Genomic DNA, 25,993 nt, shown 5'->3' with positions numbered 1-25,993 from the left:
GGCTGAAAGTTCTACAGAGTGTCCCAGACAAGTAGGTTTTACTCGATGCTGGGAGGTCCAGAGGCACCTAGGGGATGGCGTTTATGACTGCTATTAAAGCCTTGCTGGAATGACCACGCCCATTTCAACAGAGCTCCAGAAAGGGGCACTTTGGGGCTGCAGTAGGGTATCTGTAAGGAGAGGCAGGTGACATATAAAAGGAGAGAGACCACAACCATCTTGTTGACTATTGTATCCCCACCACAAGCACAGAGCAGACAAGACACAATTGTGGAACAATTTTGAATGACCATTTCTTAAATTCTCTGAACATGATTTCTTGAAAAAAAAAAAAGAGGGTATAGAGGCAGATTTGGAAAGTGGGTGTAAATAGGAAAATCAAATTTAATACCAATTCTACCATTTTGTTGCTGGCAGGAGAAATATATTCCTTATCCTGGTCTAGGAGGCCATGTTGCCTGTCCCCACCTGCTCTTACACATCCTGTGGTCTTCCTGCCATTCCCACCCTGAGCTTCCAAAGTGTTTCTCTCTGCCCTTTACCTCTTTAAACCCCATGATTTCTTCATCTCTTTTTTCAATCATCAGTCCTCAGGGAAGCTGTCCTAACCCTCTGCCAAGGCCCAATCCCCATTACACTTACAAGATTACACACCTTCCTCGGTAGCACTCAACAGTGGCCTTACATTTATTTCTCTGGTCATTTTAATATTGCCTGTCATCCTTATTTAACAGTAATTCCTATGAGGGCAAAGACTGGGGGAATCATCCATAGTATCTGGTATATAATAGTTTCTCAGTAAGCATTTGATGAATGAGTGAATGGATAGAATGAACTAGGAGTAGAGGGTTTTATAACCTGGGGTCTATGGATGAGCTTCCAAATTCAAAAGCCCCTGAAATCACCTGCAGTGGTGTAAGATTTCTAAGGGTGGAGGCCATAGCTTTTGACAGATTAGGAATCTGAGTTTTACGTGAATACGTTAGTTATGCAACAAGAAGGAGGAGAAAAAGAAAAAATGATGGGAACGAAAAATATGAAAGGATAAAGAGAGAACTTTATAAAAAAGGAGTAGAACCAAGAGGAGAGAGAGGAGACATAAGAAGAGGTGATGGAGTGGATCAGCTATCCCTGAACAAATTCTCTGCACTTAGCCTGACTCTGTGTGTGACCCAGTGTTAAGCATCATCAGGGATCTGATGAGCAGTTGCCCTTGATTGTCACTGTCACATCTAAAAAGAGAATATCCTAGCTAATTACAGTTTAGGGTAAGTAGAATGAAGGATTCCCAAAGAGGTGATACAGAGCCATTGTCTTGTACAGTGGAAGAGAGATTATAGGGAGCAATAGAAGGAAGGATGATTACAGAGGGCTTCCTGGAGGAGGGTCACATTTCCATCTGCCCCCAACACTTGAGCAGGATATCAAGGAGGAGGGGAGAGAAGGAGGTGAGACTCAGATGAGGAAAGAGTGTAAATAACGCCACTGATCCAGGAAAACAAGATGTGTGTCAGGTCGGTGGACTCAATGGCTTTGTGGAATATCTGAGCTGGGAATTGCCCTCTTGGGCCAATCATGGACAAGTGATAACTACAAGGAGCCAGGGAGATGATCCTAGAGGCTAGAACAGACTCCAGAAGGAACAACCTAGGCCCAAAGAAGGCTGAGGATGGGTAATCACACAGCCTCTCTAAGACTTTTGGCAAATATAAACTCATCCTGTCTGTACATGCTCCTCCCTCTTCACCTCCAGCCCTCCTGAAGTGGGTCAGCTCTCGCCCAGTAGAGGTTGAGCTCATGTGGCCTGGTGAGCACCCATGTCTAGGTTCTGTTCTGCTGTTGTTAATCTAACATTCCTGAGCTTATGAACTCACAAAATACACAAATGGTGTGAGTTTGAAATCCATGTGGGTCACTGATTCCCCTTTGCCCAGGTCAGAAATTACAGAAAAGATTTCCATTTAGCAAAGAAAGCTGAGGCAAGGTGACAAGACCTCGAGAGTCATTTGCTGGTGTGGGGACACTTGTGCTTTCTACTCCTCTTACTGAATATTCAGCTGGCCCTGCAGATTTCAGAGCCTCTGTGTCTCCACTTGATAAAAGAGTTCTATCTTCAGTGGTCTTTCCTGGAATTAGGTGTCCCAAGCAGTTTGGCACATGGTGCTATGGCCCTAGTACAGACGGTAACATAGACCTGGGGCAGAGGGGACAGCAAGGTCCAGGAGGAGGACAGAGTATGGCTCATCTTTTGCCTCCAGAGACACTTCAGTGAGCACTTCTTGGGAAAGCTGACTGACTGCGTTTAGCAATGACGCCCATCACCCCCGGAGAGGGCTGTGCTCATGACCTTCCAAGAGCACTCACTGTGGGGGCAGCACTAGAGTTCAGTAAGGGATTTGGGTAGGTTTAAGATAGACTCAGAGCCAGGCACGTTGGCAAATACTGATAATCCTGCTACTCAAGAGGCTGAGGCAGGAGGATCGAAAGTTCAAGGCCAGCCTGGGCAACATAATAAGACCCTGTCTCAAAACAAAATGAAAAGGGCTGGGGATGTAGCTCAGTGGTAGAACACCCTGGGTTCAATCCCCAGTACTGAAAGAGAGAGAGAGAGAGAGAGAGGAGAGAGAGAGAGAGAGAGAGAGAGAGAGAGAGAGAGAGAGAGAGAGAACAGGGACCCAGAAGCCTGACCTGAGGGATCAGGTTAGGGATGAAATCAGCCCAGGGGTCAGTACTATGGGAGAGTCCATCTTTCGTTCTTATTTTATTGACTGAGATTGGAGTATCTGATTGTTGGTCCAGAATATTTCAGGGATTTCAGGCCCAGTTGATCCCAAACAAGAATGTAAACCAGAGAAGTTTAACCTTGAGTGTCCCCTTTTGCTCCCACATTTCCCAATTGGAGATCACCTTCACTAAGCTGCCTTTTTTTCTGATTTCTGCTTGCCCAGAGCTTGAGAACTTTCTGGAATCTCCTGCTTCTCCCTGGCAAATCTATTTTTTTTTTAAGTTTTTTTCCCCAGGTCTAAGGTGTTCAAAGTGAATCTGAGCAGCAAAGTCATGATCTGGGGATAAAAAATAATGAATTTATATTATTCTTCCTAAATAAAAACTATATTTGATAACTGAGGCCTTCCAGGCCCTTCTGAGTACCCCGGAGAGGTCACAGGTGGTGGGGACACAGTTTCAATAGCAATTACAAAACTCTTTTGGTAGAATCCTCTACTGCTCATCAGATTTCATAGCTGTGCTGAGTCTATCTCTGAACTGATCCCAAACCCTGAAGGCAGATTGTTTCCATGTCAGAGCTCCCTGTGAAGTGGCACCCCCTTTCTCCACAGAAAAGCCCTCTTCACCATGGCTGATTTTAGGATTGTCAGCAAAAGAGTCTCTGCGAAAGAGTCCAAAGTAGATAAACTTACTATTTTCATGTTGCCCTGTTTTACTTGGCCACTGGCTGGGAAGATACCAGCACTCCAGGTGCTGGACACTCTCTCACTAGTTTTTCACAAACATAGCCAGTATAGTACTTTGTAGAAATGTGCAAACAAGGCCTCTGGCCTTGAGCTGGGGTTTCACAGAGATGTCTACATTTCTAAGATAAGTTACCAACTGGGCTCCATGGTAACAGCTGGCAGGCGGAGGAAAGAAAGGGGAGAAGAAGCTCTCCCCTTCTCAGATGTTGTCCTTGAAGAGTTAACTTGTGCAGAACAGTGAAAGAAAAAGCTGCTTTTATGTGAACTTCTGTAGATTGTGAACTTCTGAGCCCCTTCCCTTACATGCTGGGTATAAAATTCTGAAACTCCCTGAACTCGGGGTTCAGGGGATTAATTGATTACAGCAAAAGCTGTGCCCTCTGAACCTGGCTGCAGCCAAATAAAACTGTTTCCTGCTATCTTTGGGGCCTTGCCTCGTGTGTCCCTACAACACCTGGAAGCTTACTGGGAAGGAATTTGAGATCAGGGTCACGTACTACAGTGGGGAGGAGCATCAGGATGGATTGGGAGAGACTGAGAATATCTGTCTTGGAGAAGACTGTCAGGTGTCTGTCATGTAGTCGCCTGAGGCCTAGGAGGAGACTATAGTAGTCCCCACTTGCCTTTGCCACCTGGGGAATATCTTCTGCAGCTTCTCTCTTCAAGATGAGGCTTGAGCACAGTGACATCTGCTCCCATCAGCATGGAAGCTGACAAGGACAAAACTTCAGCTCTGGCCTCTTTTCTCAGCTCCACTCACAGATCCTGCATTTAAAGAAGAGTTCCAAGCAGGAAGTGTGAATCAGGCGGCATAGCGATACCAGATTTCAAACTATACTACAGAGCAATAGTAACAAAAACAGCATGGTACTGGTACCAAAACAGGCGGGTGGACCAATGGTACAGAATAGAGGACACAGAAACCAATCCACAAAACTACAACTATCTTATATTTGATAAAGGGGATAAAAGCATGCAATGGAGGAAGGATAGCATCTTCAACAAATGGTGCTGGGAAAACTGGAAATCCATATGCAACAAAATGAAACTGAATCCCCTTCTCTCGCCATGCACAAAAGTTAACTCAAAATGGATCAAGGAGCTTGATATCAGATCAGAGACTGCGTCTGATAGAAGAAAAAGTTGGCTCCAATCTACATATTGTGGGGTCAGGCTCCAAATTCCTTAATAGGACACCCATAGCACAAGAGTTAATAACAAGAATCAACAAATGGGACTTACTTAAACTAAAAAAGTTTTTTCTCAGCAAGAGAAACAATAAGAGAGGTAAATAGGGAGCCTACACCCTGGGAACAAATCTTTACTCCTCACACTTCAGATAGAGCCCTAATATCCAGAGTATACAAAGAACTCAAAAAATTAAACAAAAAGATAACAAATAACCCAATCAACAAATGGGCCAAGGACCTGAACAGACACTTCTCAGAGGAGGACATACAATCAATCAACAAGTACATGAAAAAATGCTCACCATCTCTAGCAGTCAGAGAAATGCAAATCAAAACCACCCTAAGATACCATCTCACTCCAGTAAGATTGGCAGCCATTATGAAGTCAAACAACAAGAAGTGCTGGCGAGGATGTGGGGAAAAGAGTACACTTGTACATTGCTGGTGGGACTGCAAATTGGTGGGGCCAATTTGGAAAGCAGTATGGAGATTCCTGGGAAAGCTGGGAATGGAACCACCATTTGACCCAGCTATTGCCCTTCTCGGACTATTCCATGAAGACCTTAAAAGAGCGTACTATAGGGACACTGCTACATCGATGTTCATAGCAGCACAATTCACAATAGCTAGACTGTGGAACCAACCTAGATGCCCTTCAATAGATGAATGGATAAAAAAAATGTGGCATTTATACACAATGGAGTATTACTGTGCACTAAAAAATGACAAAATCATGGAATTTGCAGGGAAATGGATAGCACTAGAGCAGATTATGCTAAGTGAAGCTAGCCAATCCCTAAAAAACAAATGCCAAATGTCATCTTTGATATAAGGAGAGCAACTAAGAACAGAATAGGGAGGAAGAGCATGAGAAGAAGATCACCATTAAACAGGGTCGAGAGGCGGGAGGGAAAGAGAGAGAGAAGGGAAATTGCATGGTAAAGGAAGGAGACCCTGATTGTTATACAAAATTACATATAAGAGGAAGTGAGGGGAAAAAAACAAGAGAGAGAAATGAATTACAGTAGATGGGGTAGAGAGAGAAGATGGGAGGGGAGGGGAGGGGAGGGGAGGGGGGACAGTAGAGGATAGGAAGGGCAGCAGAATACAACAGACACTAGTATGGCAGTATGTAAAAAAGTGGATGTGGAACCGATGTGAATCTGCAATATGTATACGGGGTAAAAATGGGAGTTCATAATCTGCTTGAATCAAATGTATGAAATATGATATGTCAAGAGCTTTGAAATGTTTTGAACAACTAATAATAAATAAATAAATAAAGAAGAGTTCCAGGGAATTCATATGCACATTAACATTTCAGACAAAGCAGTTGTGGGCCCTCCTGCCAGTTATCATTAATGAGGGTCTTGCTGAAGGAGAGAAAGCTCTATTGGCCTGGCTTCTATTAGTGAATAAGTGATAAGACAGCAGGGACAGGACAAGCTCCACCGGCCCCTGGAGAACCTTCCCTTCACTCTAGTATTTGGGAGGGTTACCAGGAAGGCTACTGTGTGCCGAGCTGTGTTTCAATTTTACCACCATGTCACTTCTGTCCCCAGGCAATCTATAAGATGGTCTCCTCTGTCATGAAAATGCCTGAAGATGAGTCAACTCCTGAGAAAAGGACAGAAAAGATCTTCCGCCAGATGGACACCAACAGAGATGGTAGGAGGCTGGGGCTGCGTGGCTTTTCTCTGGTCAGGGCTGCTGGTGGAGTCCAGGTGGGGAAATGCGGCTTAAGGACCTGGCCCAATGCCTTTTATAAGAGTAGCTCATCCCAAAAGTCCCTGGAGGAGGACCAGGGTGGCCACCAGAGAGCTGGTCCCCACTTTGAGGGGAAATGCTTTATTTCTAGGCCCTTCTGCTCTTTTTCTATGTCATGCTGCTGCCCCCCAACAAAATCAGATGGGTCTTGTAGAACAGAAATAGAAGGACCCAACCAATCACTGTTAGCAAGACCAGTGGTCAGGACAGGCCTTGGCCTCCATAGATTGGATTCCTCCAGGCCAGGGTGTCAGAATGCAGAGAGGGATTGTTATCACACCCAGACCCCAGCAGCTTTCACCCCAGTCTGGCTTTATTGGGGTCTCCTGTACATGCTCTAAGAGACAAGTGGACTCTCCCAGGAGTAGGGGTGGGTGGAGGCCTTGGGGTGACCAGCAGGTTCCCACCCTGAGGTTGTCACCTACAATTGAAACCCAAGTGGATGCAAAACAAAGGGACATGAAAAGGGAGGATTGTATTTCAAACTCAAGAGCAGACAAGATATATTAGGTACCGAGTTGCCAAACAGAGCATGAGAGGCCCAAGTAAATGAGTTTGGATCAACAAGAAGTGACTTTTTCAATATAAGCATGCCCACATTCAATATTTGGGACATATTGATCCTAAGAAATGGCTTGCTGTCAACCTGAAATTCCAAGTTATCTGGACATCCTTATTTTATTTGTCAAAGTTGGCAGTGCTATTTAGATGCAATACCCAAGTTTCAAGTGCTAACTGAGCTCAGGGCCTGGTCTATCATAAGCTGTGCGGCACTTGCTATTATTACCAGCTCACTTGTTCTGCTAGGAGTGCTCAGCAATTCTTGTCAGCAATGTGAAAATGCACTTGTACATCCTGTGTGTCACTGACATGTACAACAGAAGGCTTTGTGGTGGGGCGGGCCTCTTCATATGCTCACGCCTGGGGCACCAGCAGCCTGAGAACCTGGGTTTGTGTGGGGCAGGCCAATCTGTTTGCTTTGTTTCCTCCACAAAGTTGCCAATGCATCTTCTTACATCCTATTCCCCCATGTGCCTTAATTTACAGTAAATAGTTTGTTGTGCAAAGATTGAACAGACATGGGATTATTTTAATAACTAATGAATTTGCTGGGGTTAAGCTGCAGGTTTTGCTGGTACTCCTGGGAACCCAGTGGCCTTGAGATGTCGTCTCTTTAGAGAAAGGCTAAAAGATGGGAGAAAGCCAAAATACCCCAGGATCAGGCCCTCCCCACATGTTGGTGACAGGCAGTGAATTAGTGTCTCTCCGTTGAGTTGCTACCAAGAGATCCAAGGGCCCTGATTGTTCCACATTCCTACAACACAGCTTACTGAAGGTGCTGTTCCCGCTCCAGGGAAAGGTTTAAATTTATAAAAGAAAAAAGTGGGGATGGAGAGCAGTGGAGGGAAAGAGGAAGAGGGAGGGGCCTAAAGTCAGATAGTGGTCAGAAGAATCTCAGGAGACCCAGGAGACTCGGGGCTTTACCTTAGATCCCTAGGGCCAGGGCAACCTGCCCACTTCCCTCTTGGAACAGAGCAGGTGCAGAGTCCTGGTGGAAGCTCTTTGTAGCTCACCCAGGCCTTTGACTTAGGGAAAATTTGGGTCCACAGACAAGTTAGCCCTTGAGTCAGCCTTGAAGTGCAGAGTCAATGCCAAAAAGCTGGATGCTCATGTTGAATCTAGTGTTCCCCAGCTAACTTGTGGTCCCCAGGGCCTACCTTTGAGAGATTCCCATGAGTTCAAGTGGCTTCTTTGGAAGCCAGAGAAAGTCACTGCCATTTTAACTAGTGCTCAGACAGGGGCACAGCTACTAAAGCTGGCTGCACACAAAGTTTAGAGGGGAACTAACTGATTATACATTATCAGTCAGTCAATCCAATCAATGAGTCCCCACCTTTCTCCATCAGAAAGAAACAGCAGGTTTGCAAGATAATAACTAGGTTCTGGTGGGGAGTGGGGGTGGCTGAGGGGAAGACATGTTTGTTGATTTGCGTTGGGAGGAACAGGACTCCTGTATGTAGCACCCTTTGCTGCCTGTGTTTGGAACAAGTTGAGAAATTTAAAGAAGAGCAATAACTGAAGCCAAAGGGTACTTTGGAGGAGGGAGTATCTTAGGGTGAGGCCAAGGGTATATCAGCAAAACCTACAGGCTGAATGGAACCAGACCCACCCAGTGCCTGTCCTTGGAAGAACAAACAGAATAAGTCTCTAGGGAAACTCTGTCCAAGAAAAGGAGGGCAAGGCCAAGCAGAAATGTCCAGCAGTTTCCCCTGCCCCAGCCCCAGATTTACAAGTCAAATGAGTCACTTCACTCCCAGGGGCACAGTAGGCTAAGAAGAAAGGACATGCAGAAATGCCAGCGATATGAGAAAGCATTGCCCCCAGCCCCCCACCCTCTTTCTTGCAGCAAAAAAGTGGCCCTCCTGGAAGAGAATTCAGGACACACACTATTCTGCAGGAAGAAAAGGGACACTGGAGGAAAAGGGGACCCCAGATTTCCTCCTCTAGCTCATAAGAGATCACCTTCTGCCTGGAACACACCACTTTATTTATTTGTGATTGGAAAGAACCAGTGTTCATGTCCAGGGCCTCTCTACATGCCAGGGGAAGGATCTTGCAGCAAACCTATATATGCCCAGTGGTCTGAAGGACCCAGAAGGCTCCCAGTAACCTTGTGGGGACAGCCTTGGTGCTGCAAGAGCCCAGCTTCTTCCCATAAAGGTGTGAGGCCATTCATTCTACAAATACTAAGTGGGCCTTTCCAGGGTAATAGAGACCGAAGAGCCAGGGCAGGGACCGGATCAGGAGATTCATTACCCTCTCTCTCCCCAGCCCTAGGCCAGGGTGGGCAGGAAGTGGTTAGTCAAGAACTGCTGCGCTAGGGGCTGGCAAAGCCACTAGTAGAGTCCTTGTAGGTCTCACATTGAAAAGACAGTCTCCTGGGCTCTACCTTGGGAAGCCACGGGCGGGTGAGCAATTGCTGCCTCCAACGTCCAGTGGGGAGGTGTGAACTCAGGCGCCTGCCACCAGCCGCCACTCAACTCGTCCCTTCTCTTCCATCCTAGGAAAGCTCTCCCTGGAAGAGTTCATCCGAGGGGCCAAAAGCGACCCGTCCATCGTGCGCCTCCTGCAGTGCGACCCGAGCAGCGCTGGCCAGTTCTGAGCCCAGCACCCCACGATTTGTAGAGCTGCTTGCGTTCCCTTTTTGATTTTTCTTTTTAAATTTTTTTTTTTTTGCCAAAAAAATATCGATGGTGATGCCGTCCCCTGTGCAGTCAGATGCACCTTCCTCCGTGATGCCTTCGCCTTCTGCTTCATTCATCGTGGACGCTTCGTGGGAATGCCCAGAGCCCCAGTGTGCGTGTGGATAGCATGAGCAGACTTCGTGGTGTTCCTTGTTTAATGACTTTCCAATCGTTTTTATTATTTTTTTTCTTCTGATTCTAATGTTTCTGTTTAAAACCTAAGACTGGGGCGGGGGGCAAGAGAAGGGGATCTGATTAAGTCCAGTGATTCCACTACAAGCTTCCAGGGGCTTGGTTTGAAAGACAGAACTCCCCACCTGGGTCTGTTGTCACACGTGCCCTAGGGGCAATGGATGGCACCAGATGCTGGATTCCCCAAGAACAAGTTACCCTCTGGGGTGAGGCTACTAAAGGGAGCTGGGACATCCTCTAGGAGGCCCACTCTGTCGCTCCGCCCCAGCAGGCTGTAGTTTCTAAGCTGTGAACATTTCAAGGTCAATCCATAGAGAAGAAAAAAGATGGCTCAGCTATTTTTTTCACAGGTTTACACTGGTTGAGCTAATGTGAGTTTCTTTGGAAATCAAACACAAATGGCAACAGTCCAAAACCAGGCCCATCTTGTTGCCTATTGTGATTTTAAAAAAGAAAGAAAAAGAAAAAAGACTGCTGTATATAAAATACTGGGATTGCAAACCAAATTAAGTGTTTTGCCTTGTAAATGCATGTTTAGTGAGCACTAATACAATCTTATTACAGAAGACTGTTTTTAGTAGCTTATTGTGAGTAAGCCAACTATGATGAATGTCTATGTTGTCTTGTTTCAAAGTCAGATCTGTCTTTGCACAAATGTACCAATCAACAAGTATATTTTGTATATTCCATAAAAGTCCAAGGCAACCATGACGAGGGCCCAACTTTGGATTCAGAATGCTTTTCCAGAGTCACAGTGACTGGAGAACAGAAGCAGGGCAGGTTCGAGAGGGTCATGTCCTGGGGACACCAGGAGGTTAATACTTTTGAGAGGGGCCAGGCTAGTGGTTTACTGGCTGACCTCAGCAGCTCATGGGCAGCATGAGATTGGAGGTATTGTTCTTTTCTGAGCAGATGACTATTTTGGAGACTGGAGAACAGTAGCCTAGGTTCTTGGGACTTCCCAATGGTTTAGCCACCATCCTCCTTAGGGAGCCATATTAGGAATGCTCACTTTTTTTTTACCCATTCAAAGAGTCTGAGGGGGACAGTCATTTAATTCATTGTAAGAAAGCCCAGGCAAGTGTGGCCACAGTGTCCAAGGCCCTGCTAACGTATTTTCCATCACTGTATTATTTGAATGCAGATTTCTCTTTCCAGAAGTGACAACATACATTTGAGTTGCTCTTTGGGCGTCACCTCATGCACACCAATTTGAATGGAAGGTTAAGAGGGAAAATCTCCTGTCACTGGAAAGACACTCGAGTAGCAGTTGGGTGGCATAGGATGGAGGAGGGGCTGAACACTCCAGGATACAGGGGGGACCTGTCCCAAGTGAAGGCAGAGAGGTCCCCAGGGAATCTTTCTGCTGCCAAACCACTTCCTGTAAAAGAGGAACCACAGAAAAATAAACATAACTTGGAGGAAAATGCTACTGGGCGCCTTCTAACCTCCAGGTTCCTGTGTCTGATTTGAATTTATTCTAATTAGTATCAAAAATCCAAATTTGTGTGGTAGACACAAAAACCATCTTTGTAAGGTAAAATTGTGAGACCTGGACTCAGTAGCCTTAATCTTCCTCTGAGGGTCCATTCTTCATATTCTATGCCAAGACTTGCCAAATTCCTCCATGGGCCAAGTGGTACCATCTGTTTCTGTAAAATAGGGAATTAACCTAATTTCTGGAGTGCAGAGGGGAAAGAGGGTCCAGCAGGCTCCACCTGGAGTGTTTGGGAGTTGCATCCCACTTTTTCCTGCTGTAGATTGAAGACAGGATTCCTCCTTTCAGTTCCCTTTTGATAAGTGGAGTCAGTTAAGGTTGGAGCAACCTGCCTGGGCTCTGCCCTAGGTCATGACATGTTGTGTGGAACCAGACTCACTCCGTTCCCTAGAATGAGAGCTGGGGTGAGGAACAGAGAAGGCCTCCAGCTGTTCTGGAAGAAAGACAGCCAGACACATGACTGATGGACACTGCTGGCCTCAGAAGGTACTGAGATCACCCCGGTGCTGCCCAGCCACTGACCCACACTGACTCTTCTCCAGGCTGTTTCTCTCCTTCTCCTCCTCCCAGGAAGGCCTTGGCAGGTCGAATCCAACGGACTCAAGTTCAGCCAAGGGACTGCACAGCCCCCAGAGGGCTGAATGCCTGAAGGCCTCTATCACTTCTGTACTGGGTTGTTCACTGTCTTTGCTGTTTTAAGGACTCTGGAAATGGAGTCTGTTCTGTCCCAAGTAAAACCAGACTGTGTGGTGTGCAAGGGATTGGAATAAAATGACTTATGACCTGAAGGATGCTACGGAATGTTTGACTGTTCATACGTTGCTTAGGGTAGGGAAGGGGTGCTGCTGTGGGTGCTGTCCCATCCCAGTGATGTGTCCATGGAGACTGTCCAGGAAGATTATATATATAAAATCATGAATCATTAATCATTTGGAGCAGCCCCTTTATCACTTGACTTTGTCCCCAGGGAATCTCTTGCCTGGTGTTAAAGCATGTTAATTATTTAATATGATTGCTTGGAACATGAGATTTTCCTGACTACCCTGCTGCCTTAGCCTGAATTTATACTTAGAGAGGTTCCAGATTTGAATTTTGGCCTCCCCCTGGGTATTGGTTCTGTCCTAGAAAGACAAAGTCCTATCCAAAGCTTCCTGGGTCTGTGGGGCTTTCTTTCTATGATAGCCTTTACTTTCTTCCCATTTCTTTCCCTTTCTCAAGCTGGAGTCCAAACATTAGGCACAATAGAAGGAGAATCTAGCCAGATGCGGTGGCGCATACCTGTAATCCCAGCAACTTGGGAGACTGAGGCAGGAGGATTACAAGTCTGAGGCCAGCATCAGAACTGAAGGAGGCCCTAAGCAACTTAGTGAAAAACTGTCTCCAAAAAAAAAAAAAAAAAAGATCTGGGGAGATGTGGCTCAATGGTAAATCATCCCTGGGTTCAATCCCCACTACCCCTACCAACACCAAAAATTAATAAATAAATAGATAGAAAGAGAATCTCAGGCAACCTCCTCTTCAGGGGTCTGGGTAAGCCTACAGAAGTCTGTGTTCCCCTCCCTTCTCAGCTTCTCAGTCTAAGAAGATTTAGTAGAAGAGATGACACAATGCAGGGTCTACACCCCCAAAGCCTTTCAGATGAAGGTGTTTAGGTTTTGTGGTGGTCATTGGCTTGCCCCCATCTCAGAAGGCCAATGCTATATGAGAAGGGGGCTACTAATTTGCTAACTTGAGCATCACGTGCCTCATGGGCCAACGAGAACTTATTTGGCACTGAGTATGAATAACGCCAACTCATTTATGGTGGTGATGGGGAGAAAGTGCATTTTAGTCAACTTTTTCATTGCTGTGACCAAAAACCAGACAAGAACAATGTAGACAAGGAAAAGTTTATTTTGGCTCATGGTTTCAGAGTCTCAGTCCATAGATTGTCAACTCAGTAGCTCTGGGCCCAAGGTAAGGCAGAACAACGTGGCAGAAGGGAATGGTGCAAGAAAGCAACTCAGGGCATGGCAACAAGAAACAGAGAGATCCCCTCACCAGAGACAAAATATAGCCCCCAAAGGCACGCTTCTCCCATCGTACACCACCTACCTACCTACAGCTATCACCCAGTTAAGCACACACTCATCATTTTACCTGTGAAAATGATTGCATTATCTCACACATGAGCTCTTGGGGGACACCTCATATCTAAACCATAACAACTTGTCTGGGAGCCTTCAACCCAGTGAGGAGCCTACACATCTGCATTCTGGCAATTTCCAGCACATTTCCAATCCTGAGGCTCCCACTTCCAGGGCATTTGATTAATGTCCCAACCCAACCTCAGTTGGTTTAGAATGAAAGGAATATACCGGCTGGGGTGGAGTCAGAGTTCTCTCTATCAAGGTGAGATCTGCCCTTGGAAGAAATGGAGATGCTTCCCATGTGCATCTATTATCATCAGGTGTGTGTTCCACACTTTCTAAAATTTTCTAGTTTTTTAGCAAGTTGAAGAAAACAAGAGAAAAGCATTGAGTCCTGTATTTTACAAGTCAGTAGACTATCAGTCAAATAGATGTAAAATAGAAAGCTTGTTGCGGTATGGGGAAGAGCTGTTCAGGCCGAGGGTTGCCAAGGATATTACCAAGGACTTACTCAGTTCTAGCAGGTTTCGCTACAATTAATCCTGACCACATGTCTGGGATTTAGACAGGTCCTAGGAATTCACTGTACTGAGTGCTCATGTGTAATACATAGTCCAAGACATCCCTGGGGATGTAAACAATGATGGCAGTCTAGAGCTAAGTCTTGGGGTCAGCTCAGGATGAACAGGGCCACAGAGAGCTTTACTTCATGGCTTATTTTCTCAGCACTATTCCAGGAAGTGGTTGGTATTTTGTAGTTCCCTATAAGAAATGATGAAAAGATTTCAAAATGTGGGATATCCGGGCCTGCCAACCTCAACCTTTCAGCTCATCCACCAGTACTCCTCACTCTTAAAGACAGGGAGGCTGATGGACTCTCTCTCTCCCTCTTTCTCAAGATGTAGCTTTCCTATAGCAGCATTGAAATCACCTTATGGGGCTCTGAGTGTTCAATGGTGTTATGGTTTAGATGTGGCGTTCCCCAAAAGAGACAATGCAAGAAGGTTTGGAGGAGAAATGATTGGGCTATAGCCTTAACTTAGTCAGTAAACGAATCCCTAATGGGATTAAGTGAGTAGTAACTGGATTCAAGTGGGGTGTGGCTGGAGGAAGTAGTTCATTGTGGCTTTGGGTATGTATTTTGTATCTGGAGAGTGGAGTCTCTCTCCTTCTGCTTACCGATCACATGTGAGCTGCTTCTCTCTGCCACACTCTTCAGCCATGATGTCCTGCCTCACCTCGAGCCTTGAGGAATAGAGCCAGCCTTGTATGAACTAAGACCTCTGAAACTGTGAGCCCTCAAATAAACTTTTCCTCTTCTACAATTGTGCTGGTGAGGCTCTTTAGTCACAGCAGCAAAAAAGCTGATTAAAACCAAATGACCCCAAACAGGATCAAGCACTACAGTCTTGGAGATGGGGGATGAGACTGTCATATTGTACATATGACAGTCTCCCTTGCTTTTTTTTAAGGAAAGGGCCATTCTTAAGAGTCGGGGGAGTTAGGAGTTATTAGCAACGTTGTAGGAAACCAAGTTCACGGCTCAGCAAGAACTTTCTGTCCAGCCTTAAAAACAGATGCAAAATAGCTTACATCTCTGCCCGATAGTAGAACAGCAGTCAAGTTCTTTCCTGAATGATGCATGGATAGCATTGCTGCTCAGGAAAAAACAGAAGTGAAATTCATCTTGGCTGCCTTTTCACCATGATCTTCTCTTTGGATGCTTTTGGCTGATCAGAGGCCCAATATATGTGCATAGCAGTCACCAAGGAAACCCCAATATATGAGGAAGGTGGTTTGAAGTGTGGATTCCAGGGCAGGGAGTGTCTTGACGCGATAGAGTTTGAGCCACATGGTTTAAGCCTCTGTCTGTAGAGGTTGGTTGGATGGACTAAGGAAGTAGGAAGCTTCGGTAGGTAATCAACCGAGGGACAGTGAACCTGGGAGTGAGCATGGGAGAAGTGAACATTGGAACCTACTCCCAGCCCAACTGCCCTCCGAGGGGCCTGCCATCCCCACCAAAGGTCTCTTGATGTCTTTCACTGCCTTCTGCTTTAACCCTGGGGTGGGGCAGGTCTGTGTAACTTCAAGAGCACAAGCCTGCTCTGTTGGAGTCCAGGACCTGAAGGTGCTAGGGAGCCTAGAACTTTCCCAGGTCATATAGAAACTTCTTTCCCATCAGCCCCAACACTCACCTCAGAGAAAACACCAGACTCTGTTGTCTTTCTCTTATGTTATGAATATTTATTTTCTTCTTAAAAATGTACAAAAAATAAAATAACTGTATTTATAGTTTATAGATTCCCCCTCTCCCATTTACAAAACTATTAAGTTACATTTACCTTTTTTTTTTTTTTTTAACATTGGAACATATTGTACATATGACAGTCTCCCTTGCTTGTCTTTAAGAAAGGGCCATTCTTAGAATTTGGCACAAACCCTCTATTTTGGTTGCATTTTCATGATTTTAAATAAGAAGAAAAATAAACGTTTGATTCATTTCACACTTCCCAAGGTTCTGGACTGGGATATGCCTTAGTCTTTCAGGAACCATTTCTAAGATGACATCTGACTTCATTTTTCTGTTGGTTCCAATTTCTAAACACAGGTAAATTCTAAACAATTTGGGATGTATAAGAAAAATACTTGTTTCACATGTCCTCATCTTTTATGAATTACAAAAAAAAAGAAGAAGAAGCTTATTTATTTGGGTATGATTAAGGGAACAAGAAAGAAGAGGAGGCAAGTTTTCCTATCTTTCTGGAGTGTTTTTTTTTTTTTTTTTTTTGCCTCGGGAAATGTGCTCATCAAAGCTCTGCTAACTTACAGTGAAACTCACATGTTAGCTAACCACCAGTCACTCTGAGAATGCAGAAAGGGATGGTCGGATGGGACCTGACACTCTGTACCACCCTTTGGTGGCCCTGGCCTCATATCCTTTGTCCTGGCAATGGTCACCATAGTGACTGCTCAGGGACTTTAGACAAATACAAAGGCATTTCTGATTCATTTTCTGTCTAGGATGAGACCAGTAAACAGGGGCAGAGAGAGAGGGGTCTGTAGCCTGTGTCATGTGGCACAAATTTTGCCTTTTCCCTATTCTGGAGTCCTATGTCCCAGCCATCATGCCTGCCAACCATGCTTGAAACTTTTCCTAACCCAAGGAGCATGGGAAGTGCATAGTACATTGTGTATTTCCAATGCTGAATCTGTCCATTAGAACAGAGGCCCATTAGTACTCAGGATGGTCCCCATGCTGCAGGTCCAGGGTGTGGCAGTTGGAGTGTAGGATGAGGGGACAGAATGGAGCAGAGTTGAACCCAGCATGCACACCTTTGGCACCACTGGGATGGGTAACATGTCTGGGAGACACAAAAAAGTGCCCCCTGACCACCCCTGGAAGTTTGTTCTCCATTCCATTCAATTCCTCTGCAGCCCCAAGAAGCAATAACTGGGCTACAGGAAGCCCTCCCTCCTGCTCTGGGCCTCAGAGACAGAAGAGGGGAAAGGGCAGGATCACTGAGCATGGGACCTCCAGGTAAGACATCAAAGTGCTTTACAAACAAATCTGGACCTTTAGGCGGAGTCTGTCCTATATCTGGGTATTGGGTGTGGCTACAAAATCTAGTGCTTCAGCCCACAAACCCATATACCCCTACCTGTTCCCTCTAAGAGAACAGTGGCCCACTCAATGCATCCTTTTCTGATGTTCAAGCGTTTTCCTTTTCTTCACCTCCTCATTCCTCCTCCTCTCTCCCAGTCTCCTCCTGAGCCTGGCATCAGAAGAGCCGAGGCTCATGGGGCTTTCTTGTTCACTCAGTTTGTTAAAACCCAGCACCTAGGAGCAGAGGCAGATAATACCCCCTTTCCTAGTCTTTAGGCGCAGGAGGAAGCCTGGGCCTGCAATTCAGAGCTGAGCTGTTGGCACGTCTCTCAGCACTGCAGTTGGGTTTTTAAAGGGGCCACTTGAGATGAAGGACATGCTTGTAAACTATGAGGCACTACACAATGTCCGAGAGTCTTATGATGGCCAAGGAGCTTTGCTCCAGTGACGGGGCCCTATGCAAACCCCTGCATAGTCTCTCCACAAAGCTCAGGCTGTGCCTGTAACAAAACCAGAGAAGAAGGTAGGACCTCTTCTCTGTGGTCTTTCCTACAAGAGAGCTCAAAGGAAGAGTCCAGAACAGCATATCAGCAGGAGACAAACACCGCGGCCTTGAGGGAAAGTCATGCCCACGGATGGGGCACTCCCTCTGGGGATGGGAAACAAGTCTCCCCAGACCAGCCCAGTGGAATGTCCATCTTGGTACTTGGCATAGTCACCAAACACCTTAAAGGCCATTTCCTAGCCTGGCATGCATCCTGAAGAGATGCAGAGTCAGAAATCTCTGAGACTCCAGGTATGTGCCTCCCCTAGGCGAGTGGCATTAAACATGCCCACAAACCACAAGTAAAATATATTATTGCATTATTATAAACAATATATACATGACCATCTGGCATATTGTCTGTGTTCCTTCCCCCCTACATGGTAGCTGAATGTCCTCTTGTATAAGGCCCAGTGGCCATTTGCTGGGATCCCCCGGAGGTATTTAGCAAGGTGACCTTACCCAGAGCAACCTAAAGGTTTCTAACCAGGAAGAAGGCAGCCACCTCTTACCCCACCTGTGACTACTGCACCAAGAAGCAGGTCACTTTGTCCAGCCACTCCAGAGATGTAGAGGAGAGAAGGAAAGAGCGAGGGTTTTCAGGCTCTTTGGGATGAGTGGTTGTGTTTCTCTTGACAGGGGACTCTGGACGGTCTCATATGGAGCCCGCAGTGACCTGCAGAGTCCCAGGGGGCCTGGACTCCAGGCTCTGGAAAATGGTGGGTAATAAATAAGGACCCACAGGCCCAAGGCAACTTCCTGAGGGGCTCAGGCTTCAACCACACAGGCGAGCTGGTGGATGGGTCCAGCACACTGCAATCAGTGGCGCCTTCGGCCTCGCCTGCTTCCCAGCACAGTCTTGTAACAGCAGTTATGAGATGGGTGAGATGGGTCTCCAGGTTCTGGGGCAGCAGGGGGGCCCCCTCTCTCCCAGAGAGGAACATGCTGAGAGCTCCTGCCAAGGGGACGCTGAGCCAGGGGCTCAGATTTCCATGAGCGTGATCTTGAAGCCTTCCACCATGCTCTCCATGTTGAGGATGAAGGTGTCCTCGTTGGAGTAGTGCTCGATGATGTTGTCATCCATATTCACCAAGATGCTGCCAAGGTGTGGGGGGTGGGGTAGAGAACAAAGATGTTGTGAACAGCAGGCTCAGTGTAAGGGTAAGCTGCAGGGTGGGGAGGAGTGCTCTCTCAGCCTTTCTTTTGCAAAGGAGGCTGAGAGGGATGGAAGAGAGAGGAGACCAGGCCAGGAAAGGCCCTCATTTTCTTTTGTTTTCCCAAAACCCAGTTTGAGGAAAGCAAAACCTCAGTGTCTCAGAACTACCCTTATGGCTCTTTATGAACCAGGATTTGAGAGAATGTTCCGTTCATTTCAGTCCAACTCTCGTGCTTTATAGATTACTAAAGTAAGGCCCAGTGAAGTTAGCAGAGCCAGAAATCACAGAGTTAGCTATCGACCGAACCACAATCTAAATAGGGAGGCCTCCTGTCTATTTTCATTAAGCCATGTGGCCTCTGCTCTTATCAGGGAAAGCAGAATACACAGAATTGCAGCTGCCTTTTGTTGAATACATAACATGTGTCTGTGTATCAGAGACCTTGTATTTAATCCTCATGGTAACCTTGAAGGTAGGTTTTCTGCTCAGCACTTGCAAATGAGAAATGGAGCTGAGAAAGGTGAAACCCCTTCCCCAGGTTCATCGCCCTTGTTCGTGGCTAGCCTAAGTTTTGAAACTTACTTCGCCTCACTCAGAAGCTCTTACTTCACCTCCTGTGACCTACTCCTTGGCTAGCTACCCCTGGTGGATTTGGTTCTAAGAAAACAACTTCCAGATTCTATCCATGGTTTAGAAGTCCTTAAGTCAGTCTCATTTTTGGAAGTCAGACAGATCTTAGTTGGAGAATGAACCATGGACTCTATCATTTTGCAGCTAGGTGTCATCACACAAGCTGTTTAGACTTTTAGAATCTCAATTATTCTTTTGCAAAACTAAGAACCATCCAACTATAGAGGGTTGTTGGGGGACTACAAGCATTCATCACAGGGCTAGAAGCACATTCATTGTTACTATGGGCAGCACACGCGTCTGCACTGAGGATTTCTGCTCAGCAATAGGACTTTGAGACACCACTCAAAGGAATACACCCAGTCTACTGCATTGACCTTGGACAGAATTGTAATGTGCACTTTTGTGAGCTTTCCAATGAAAGTTCAAGTTGAAGGGTTTCCTGCTCGACCTCCAATAAGCCAGAGGTTCTATCACTCAGAAAGTCTGAGAATCCCACATTATCCATTTCCTTTATGAAAAAGGCCCAGAGAAGAATTTAAAGACCTACTTCCTGCTTTTGTAGGAAAATAGCTGCAGGAATAGAGTCAATGGAGACACTCTCCTGGGATTAAATCCTGTGGCCACTGCTCTTAAAACCTCAAAAAGAGGAAGCCTCAGGAGGACTCAAAAGTAGATAGCAGAACACTGGTGCTAATAAGCACTTGAACTTTGAGCCACAGATCTGGGTTCAAATCTGTGTTTTACTTACTAAAGATGAGACTTGGGGCAAAATGCTTAAGAATTACCTGACTTAGTTTCCTCAACAGTAAACTAGAGGTGATAATAGTTCTACCTTATAGAATAGTAAGGAGTACATAGAGAAATGCAATGTAAAGCACTTAGTAGAGGACCTAGAACCTATTGCATATCCAATAATAACACTAAGAATAAGCAGGTCCAAGGATCCTTTGAGAACATTTTGTTAATAATTACCTTGGAAAATTTCCCTCTGTCCACTTTTTGTTCCCACCATGCCACCCTGAAACCAACCTCAAGAGCCACATGTGACTTCCTATGAATCCACTCTTCTCAGAGGGATGACTTCGCCATTCTCCCCAGTGTCCTTGCCACCCCCAGACCCCTCTAGTCCACCTGCTAATCCTGCCATTGGAATAGGGCATCTCAGCTACCATCAGGACCATGTGATCTCTTCCTCCCTCATGAAAGATCCTCAAAATGCACTGCACTCGCAGGCTGCTCTGCCATCCTCTAGAAGGATGACACCATTTTTATAAAGATAGATGGCAGGTAAAAAAAAGACAGGAACCATTTTAAAAAAATGCATCATGCAGACGTGTCTGATGTGAAAGTCAATTTAAGTTCAGTTTGTTTCTTACCCTTTTTTGCTTTTCTTGTACAGCTTTGCTATCTTCTCCACAGGCAGCCCGTACTTCTCAGAGATCTGCAACACCAATAACAAGAAGGCAGGTGAAGGGCAGCCCAAGTTGGGGGTAAGGGAGAAGGTTCCAATTTCCGTCTCTTGGGCATTTTCCTGAGCACATCACAGTCTTGACTCATGAGTTAAAGTCTCAAAACACTCACTTTGTACAGACCTTAATTATTCGACAAAAGATTTGGCCACTTCTATGATAGAAGTGGTATTTCAGATCAGTCAGAAAAAGATGGGTATCTAGTCATGATGCTGGATTAGGTAGGTAGCCATATAGAAAAAAAATTAACAAGTTAACTTGGACCCCTTCTCTACTCCTTATATTAAAATAAATTTCAGGTGGATCAAATAATTATATGTGAAACACAAAACTATAAAAACACAAGAAGAAACCAGGAGTAAATTCTTCATGTAACTATCATCTTAAGGTAAAGAAGATCTTTCTAAATGAGACTGAAACCTGGAGGAAAAAAATGTTAAAAGGTTAAACAACAACAGAATTTTAAATACCTGTATATACAAACCACCATAAAAAACTGGCAATGATAGATACGGAGCTAACTTTAAGTTAAAAAGAGCTGCAAATCAAGAAAAAAATAAACTAACAATTGAATGGGAAAAAAAGGAACAACTTGGGAAACCAATTCACAGAAGGAAAATACACCCAGACAATAAACATACAAAAAAATGCAACACTTCCCTCACGATTTATAATTTTTTGAATTAAAGCAATTGTAGGATTCTATTTTTAATTTATTAGACTAGCAAAAACAAAAACAATAGTAATACAAGTATCAGAGTATGAGAAATGACAGCTCTTGTATTCCATAGAAAGAAGAGGAACAAGTTCAACTTTTTGGGAAAAAAATATGGCAGAAGCTATCAAAATTTAAAATGCATATATCCTTTGACTCATATGTGCCATATATAATAATATAATCTACAGAAATACATGCAGAAGTATGCAAAGATTTTCAAAAACTCAATGTTTATAATGAAGAAAACTATATATAACAAACATTCATTAAACATTTTTGATATTTGCACAATTGAAAACTGTGCAGTCAATTTAAAAACATGAGAAGTCTATAGGTTTTCACATTTTTAAAAATATCAATAACATATTAATTGAGGGATAAACAAGTTGTGAAACTGTATATTGGATGATTCTGTTTGTATTTTAAAAGATATATATATATATAGAGAGAGATTTAGATATAGATTTATTATTTAAGGGACCCATCAATCTTTTAACAGTGACTACCATTGAAAAATGAACAGAAACAAGGAGAGTCTTCTGCTCTGTACTTTGTACAGTTCTGGCCTGTTTATTTTCACAGTCATTATGCCATTTCTATAAACATCAAGTACTAATTGAGAGATGGGTTCTGGGAAAACCAGTCTCAAACGCCTGCCATGTTCATTCTACTCCCCCAGGGGCCAGTGAGGCTCACAGGTGAGCTTTGGGGCTTGATTACTGAAAGTCTCCCAGAGTCTAGAAAAAGAGGATGGAGAGCTCTAGAAGAAAGTTGAGACTACTTTGGATCTTGGGAAGAGCTTATTTTGCCGAGAATCACAGGTTCCCATTCTTCTTCTCAGCCTGTAGAAAAACTCTCCACACCCCAATATACTTAGAAGGAGCAGAACCACTGGGCTGAGGGCTAGGGGAGTGAAGAGAAGTGGGTAATCAGCACCCCTGCCTGCCACACACCATTGATTTGTCACTGATGAGGTGCCTCAAAGCCCAGATGAGTCAAGTGTAAAGAAGAGCACATCTAAGTGGGCCCTGTATGCAGTAAAGAAAATTGACAAAACTTATATAGGAGGCATCCATTTGAATACAACAAAAAGCCCACTGAAGAAGACGACAAAAGAAAACTTACAAAGAACACTTATGAAGCACATGAGCAAAATTTCAATCTAAAAATATGATTAGTGAATTTCAAAATTCAGGCAATAGGTGGTGATTTCAACAAGCCAGATATTATTAGGAAAAATCGCTTTATCTCAAAATGCAAAGCAAAAAATAGACAGAAATCATGAAGAAAAGGAAGAAACTTGAATAGTCAGTTACATACAATACAAAAACCATCTTAGAGAAGGAAGAGATGGAGAGGAGGAAATAATTAAATAATAGAAGAGAGACCCATGTTTTGGGATGAAAGGGGAGAGCAAGGGGTCTCCTGAATCCCAGGAGAAATCAGTGAGAAAAGGCTCAGACATCTGGTCACTTGGAAAAGTAATTCTGGCATCTTCTGGACAGAGAGAAAAAGTTACCAAAGCGGGGAGGGAGGATAAACCTAGCTTCAATCTTCTTATCTGCAATACTAGAAACCAAAAGACAGTGAAATAATCCCTACAGACCACAGAAAACATTTTTAGATCTTTGGGGGACATTTTAACAATCACCTTGGCTATACAGTAGTGCACCATCTCTTCCTTAGAAACTCAAATGCCTGTAGTAACTGCTTGGGAAGATGTTAAGTCATATCTACCTAAACTAACACTAAAGAGTTTCCGTTAACATGTCAAGATTTCCACATCTGGTAAGACATTCAATAATGTAGAGTTAACACAGCTTTCATTACTCCTCCACCGAATTGGAAAAATTTCTATTTCTTTCTCTTTTCCTCTCATGCTGGTCCCTGCACTATTTATCACATCTCCTGGTGCCCTTACTTACACATGCAAATCAAAAGGGACCTGCCAAGGTGAACTGGTTCTGCATCCATAGAGTTTTGAGTGAAGCCTTGTGAAGGGATGAAGGTGAACCTGGATGTAGTCAATTCTCAAGAGTGAACTCAATAGTTATCCATTCCTGGGATTCTAGACCCACTCACTTAACAGAGCTGGTGCACAGGAAATATGTTTGAGGAGAAATATCAATCTGCTTTCACATTATTTCTGGAGCTATTTCCTCTGCACAGCCGGTCTCAGCCATGGCTTCTTAACCTGGGGTCTACAGGTGACCAAAGAATGTGTACATGAACTTGAATGAGGAAACATACATCCTTCTTTTTACTAACCTCTACCTGGAATTTAGCATTTCCTTTAATCATGAACATATAGCAATATTGGCAATGCCTGTGTCTTGTTGCCAATGGAAATTACAGATATTTTCATGTCATGTTAGAATTCTGCAGATATTTCAAAATATTGATTACACTCATCCATCACATTTTGAAATTACAAATCCCACCATAGAACACAGTATTTAATGCATAAATAAGGAGCACATTTATTCCTGTATCACAAACATGGTTTTTGATATTGTGATGACAGTATATCAATATAATTGGTTTCTTTTGCAATCCTATGTATCCTTTTTTTATATGTTTAAAACCTTATTCGGAAAAGGATCCATGGATTTCACCAGATTGCCAAAGGCATCCATGGCACATAAAGGTAAGAAGCCCTAAAAAGTATATTTCGCTGTATTCAAGGGCTTGCTATATACTCACAGTTTCTACAGGTCCATCTTATTGGTACCTAATTATTATTCTGACTTGGTTGACCTCTAATAGTTAGTTTTTTAAACTTGGGTTAGTGTCACTTGGAATTCTTTTTTCAATGCAAATAGAAAAATAAAATAGATTTTTTTTTCTACTTAACATCAACAGACAGATATATATTATAGATAGATAGAGATAGAGATAGAGATAGAGATAGATATAGATACATTTGTTCCGAAAGAGAAGTGAACTGATATTCTTAGGATTCTTAGGTCTTCTCTTTTCAGGGATTTGACTCTCTGCTCCCCAAGGGATAAATGAAAACACCTTGGATCACGAATCATTTCATAAGAGTCAGAACTAGACAAAAGGCATAAAATATGCACAATTCCAGCTTCTACTTGGGTCTGTTGAGAGCAGCAGCAAGCATTTACTGAACATTTACTATGTGCAAGCACATATGCATAGAGCTCTCCATCTATCAGTCCTCACATGGTTAGGATAAAACAGATACTTTCAAGAAAGAGTTTTGTGTCTCAGAGGAGGAAACTGAAGCTTCTAGTCATTCAGCAACTTTCTCAGGTCCCTCAGCTAGTGTCAGGGACAGGATTTAAAAAGGAACTACCTGGCCGTCTGGGCTTCAGATTCTGAATTCTTAGAGAAACTGGGCATCTGTTAGAACAGTTTGGGAGCGAGGTTCACGGACCCTAGCCAATACCAGGAGGCCCTGGTAAAGCTAAAACAGGCATCTGCAGAAGGCCAGGGTCTGCTCTCCATGTAGTCATCGAAGGCACTGACAACATGCCACCCCGAGACGATATTCTCTGCCTCCATGCAAGGCAGAGAGGTGTGCTTTGCCAAATTCAGAACCCTGGAAAGAAGTGAGACTATGCAGGACATTGTGTGTCGGAAGCTGGCCCTCCGTCAGGGGCTTATTGAAGATTCCTTCTGCCCTGGGCCTGGGTGAAATCACCCAGTGCCTCTCCCTTCTATGCATGGGAAATATCCTACTGGCTAGTTCTGTCATGGGGTGATTAGGAATGCTTAGATATTTTCCCCCTGCTTTTTTTTTTTTCAAGTAGTTGAGTGGAGCAAACTTTTTTAAAATAATTTTTTAAAAACCCATTATGAATATTTGTAAAGACCTACAAAGACTTCCTTGACACCCAGCAGGGTCCTGGGTCCTAGACACATCTCATCACTGTGTTATTGGTTGTCTCTTAAACTATAATTATTAGAACTCTACTTCGTGGAGAATTTTTGCCCAACAACTTTATATTACGTGATAGTAGAAGATGGAGACTCTCATCCATTTCATCAGCATGCAATTCAACATGCCTCCTGCTCACAAAGTCAACTACTTTCATTTGGAGTTATAAGCTATTCCACAGGGACCCTCAGATGCACATCAAGAAATCCAGGGAGTCTTGCTTGTAAATAATTTCCAGGAAGCTACATTTGACCTGTCAAGAGCCCCAGGGAAGATACGCTGTCACCTGCACACATGAAGGACTCACTCAGGTAATTAAGCAGTGTCAATGAAGCCATAAGCAACAATTTCTTTTGGCTAGCTTCATTAAGAGAGAACATTCCTACCTCTTTCTCCAGCCCTTTCAGCTTGGAGGAATCACAATCTGCCTCTCCAACTCTCAGCACTCAGCCATCCACTACTACGTATGT

The 25,993-nt window shown here is 44.3% G+C and overlaps 2 protein-coding genes across 7 annotated transcripts in view; one reads left to right on the top strand and one right to left on the bottom strand.

Annotated features, from left to right (window-relative positions):
- Ncald (neurocalcin delta) overlaps nucleotides 1-12,153 on the top strand; it is a 400,078-nt gene extending 387,925 nt beyond the window's left edge. For all 4 annotated transcript variants that reach the window (XM_058585646.1, XM_046464773.2, XM_046464771.2 and 1 more), the window contains 2 exons: nucleotides 6,226-6,331; nucleotides 9,496-12,153. In XM_058585646.1, coding sequence (XP_058441629.1) covers nucleotides 6,226-6,331; nucleotides 9,496-9,593 — 204 coding nt within the window. In that variant the 3' untranslated portion in view covers nucleotides 9,594-12,153. The remainder of the gene's footprint in view (nucleotides 1-6,225; nucleotides 6,332-9,495) is intronic.
- Nucleotides 12,154-15,718: 3,565 nt separating this feature from the next.
- Grhl2 (grainyhead like transcription factor 2) overlaps nucleotides 15,719-25,993 on the bottom strand; it is a 148,214-nt gene continuing 137,939 nt past the window's right edge. For all 3 annotated transcript variants that reach the window (XM_046464789.2, XM_046464790.2, XM_046464791.2), the window contains exons 15-16: nucleotides 20,809-20,873; nucleotides 15,719-18,739 (exon numbers count right to left, since the gene is read on the bottom strand). In XM_046464789.2, the coding sequence (XP_046320745.1) occupies nucleotides 18,625-18,739; nucleotides 20,809-20,873 (180 nt within the window). In that variant the 3' untranslated portion in view covers nucleotides 15,719-18,624. The remainder of the gene's footprint in view (nucleotides 18,740-20,808; nucleotides 20,874-25,993) is intronic.

Source organism: Marmota monax, unplaced genomic scaffold, assembly GCF_021218885.2.
Source record: "Marmota monax isolate L192 unplaced genomic scaffold, Marmota_monax_Labrador192_F-V1.1 WCK01_AAM20220418_F8-fsc00003, whole genome shotgun sequence".
NCBI classification, from domain to species: Eukaryota; Metazoa; Chordata; class Mammalia; order Rodentia; family Sciuridae; genus Marmota; species Marmota monax.
This window is presented reverse-complemented; position numbering and strand designations above follow the sequence as displayed.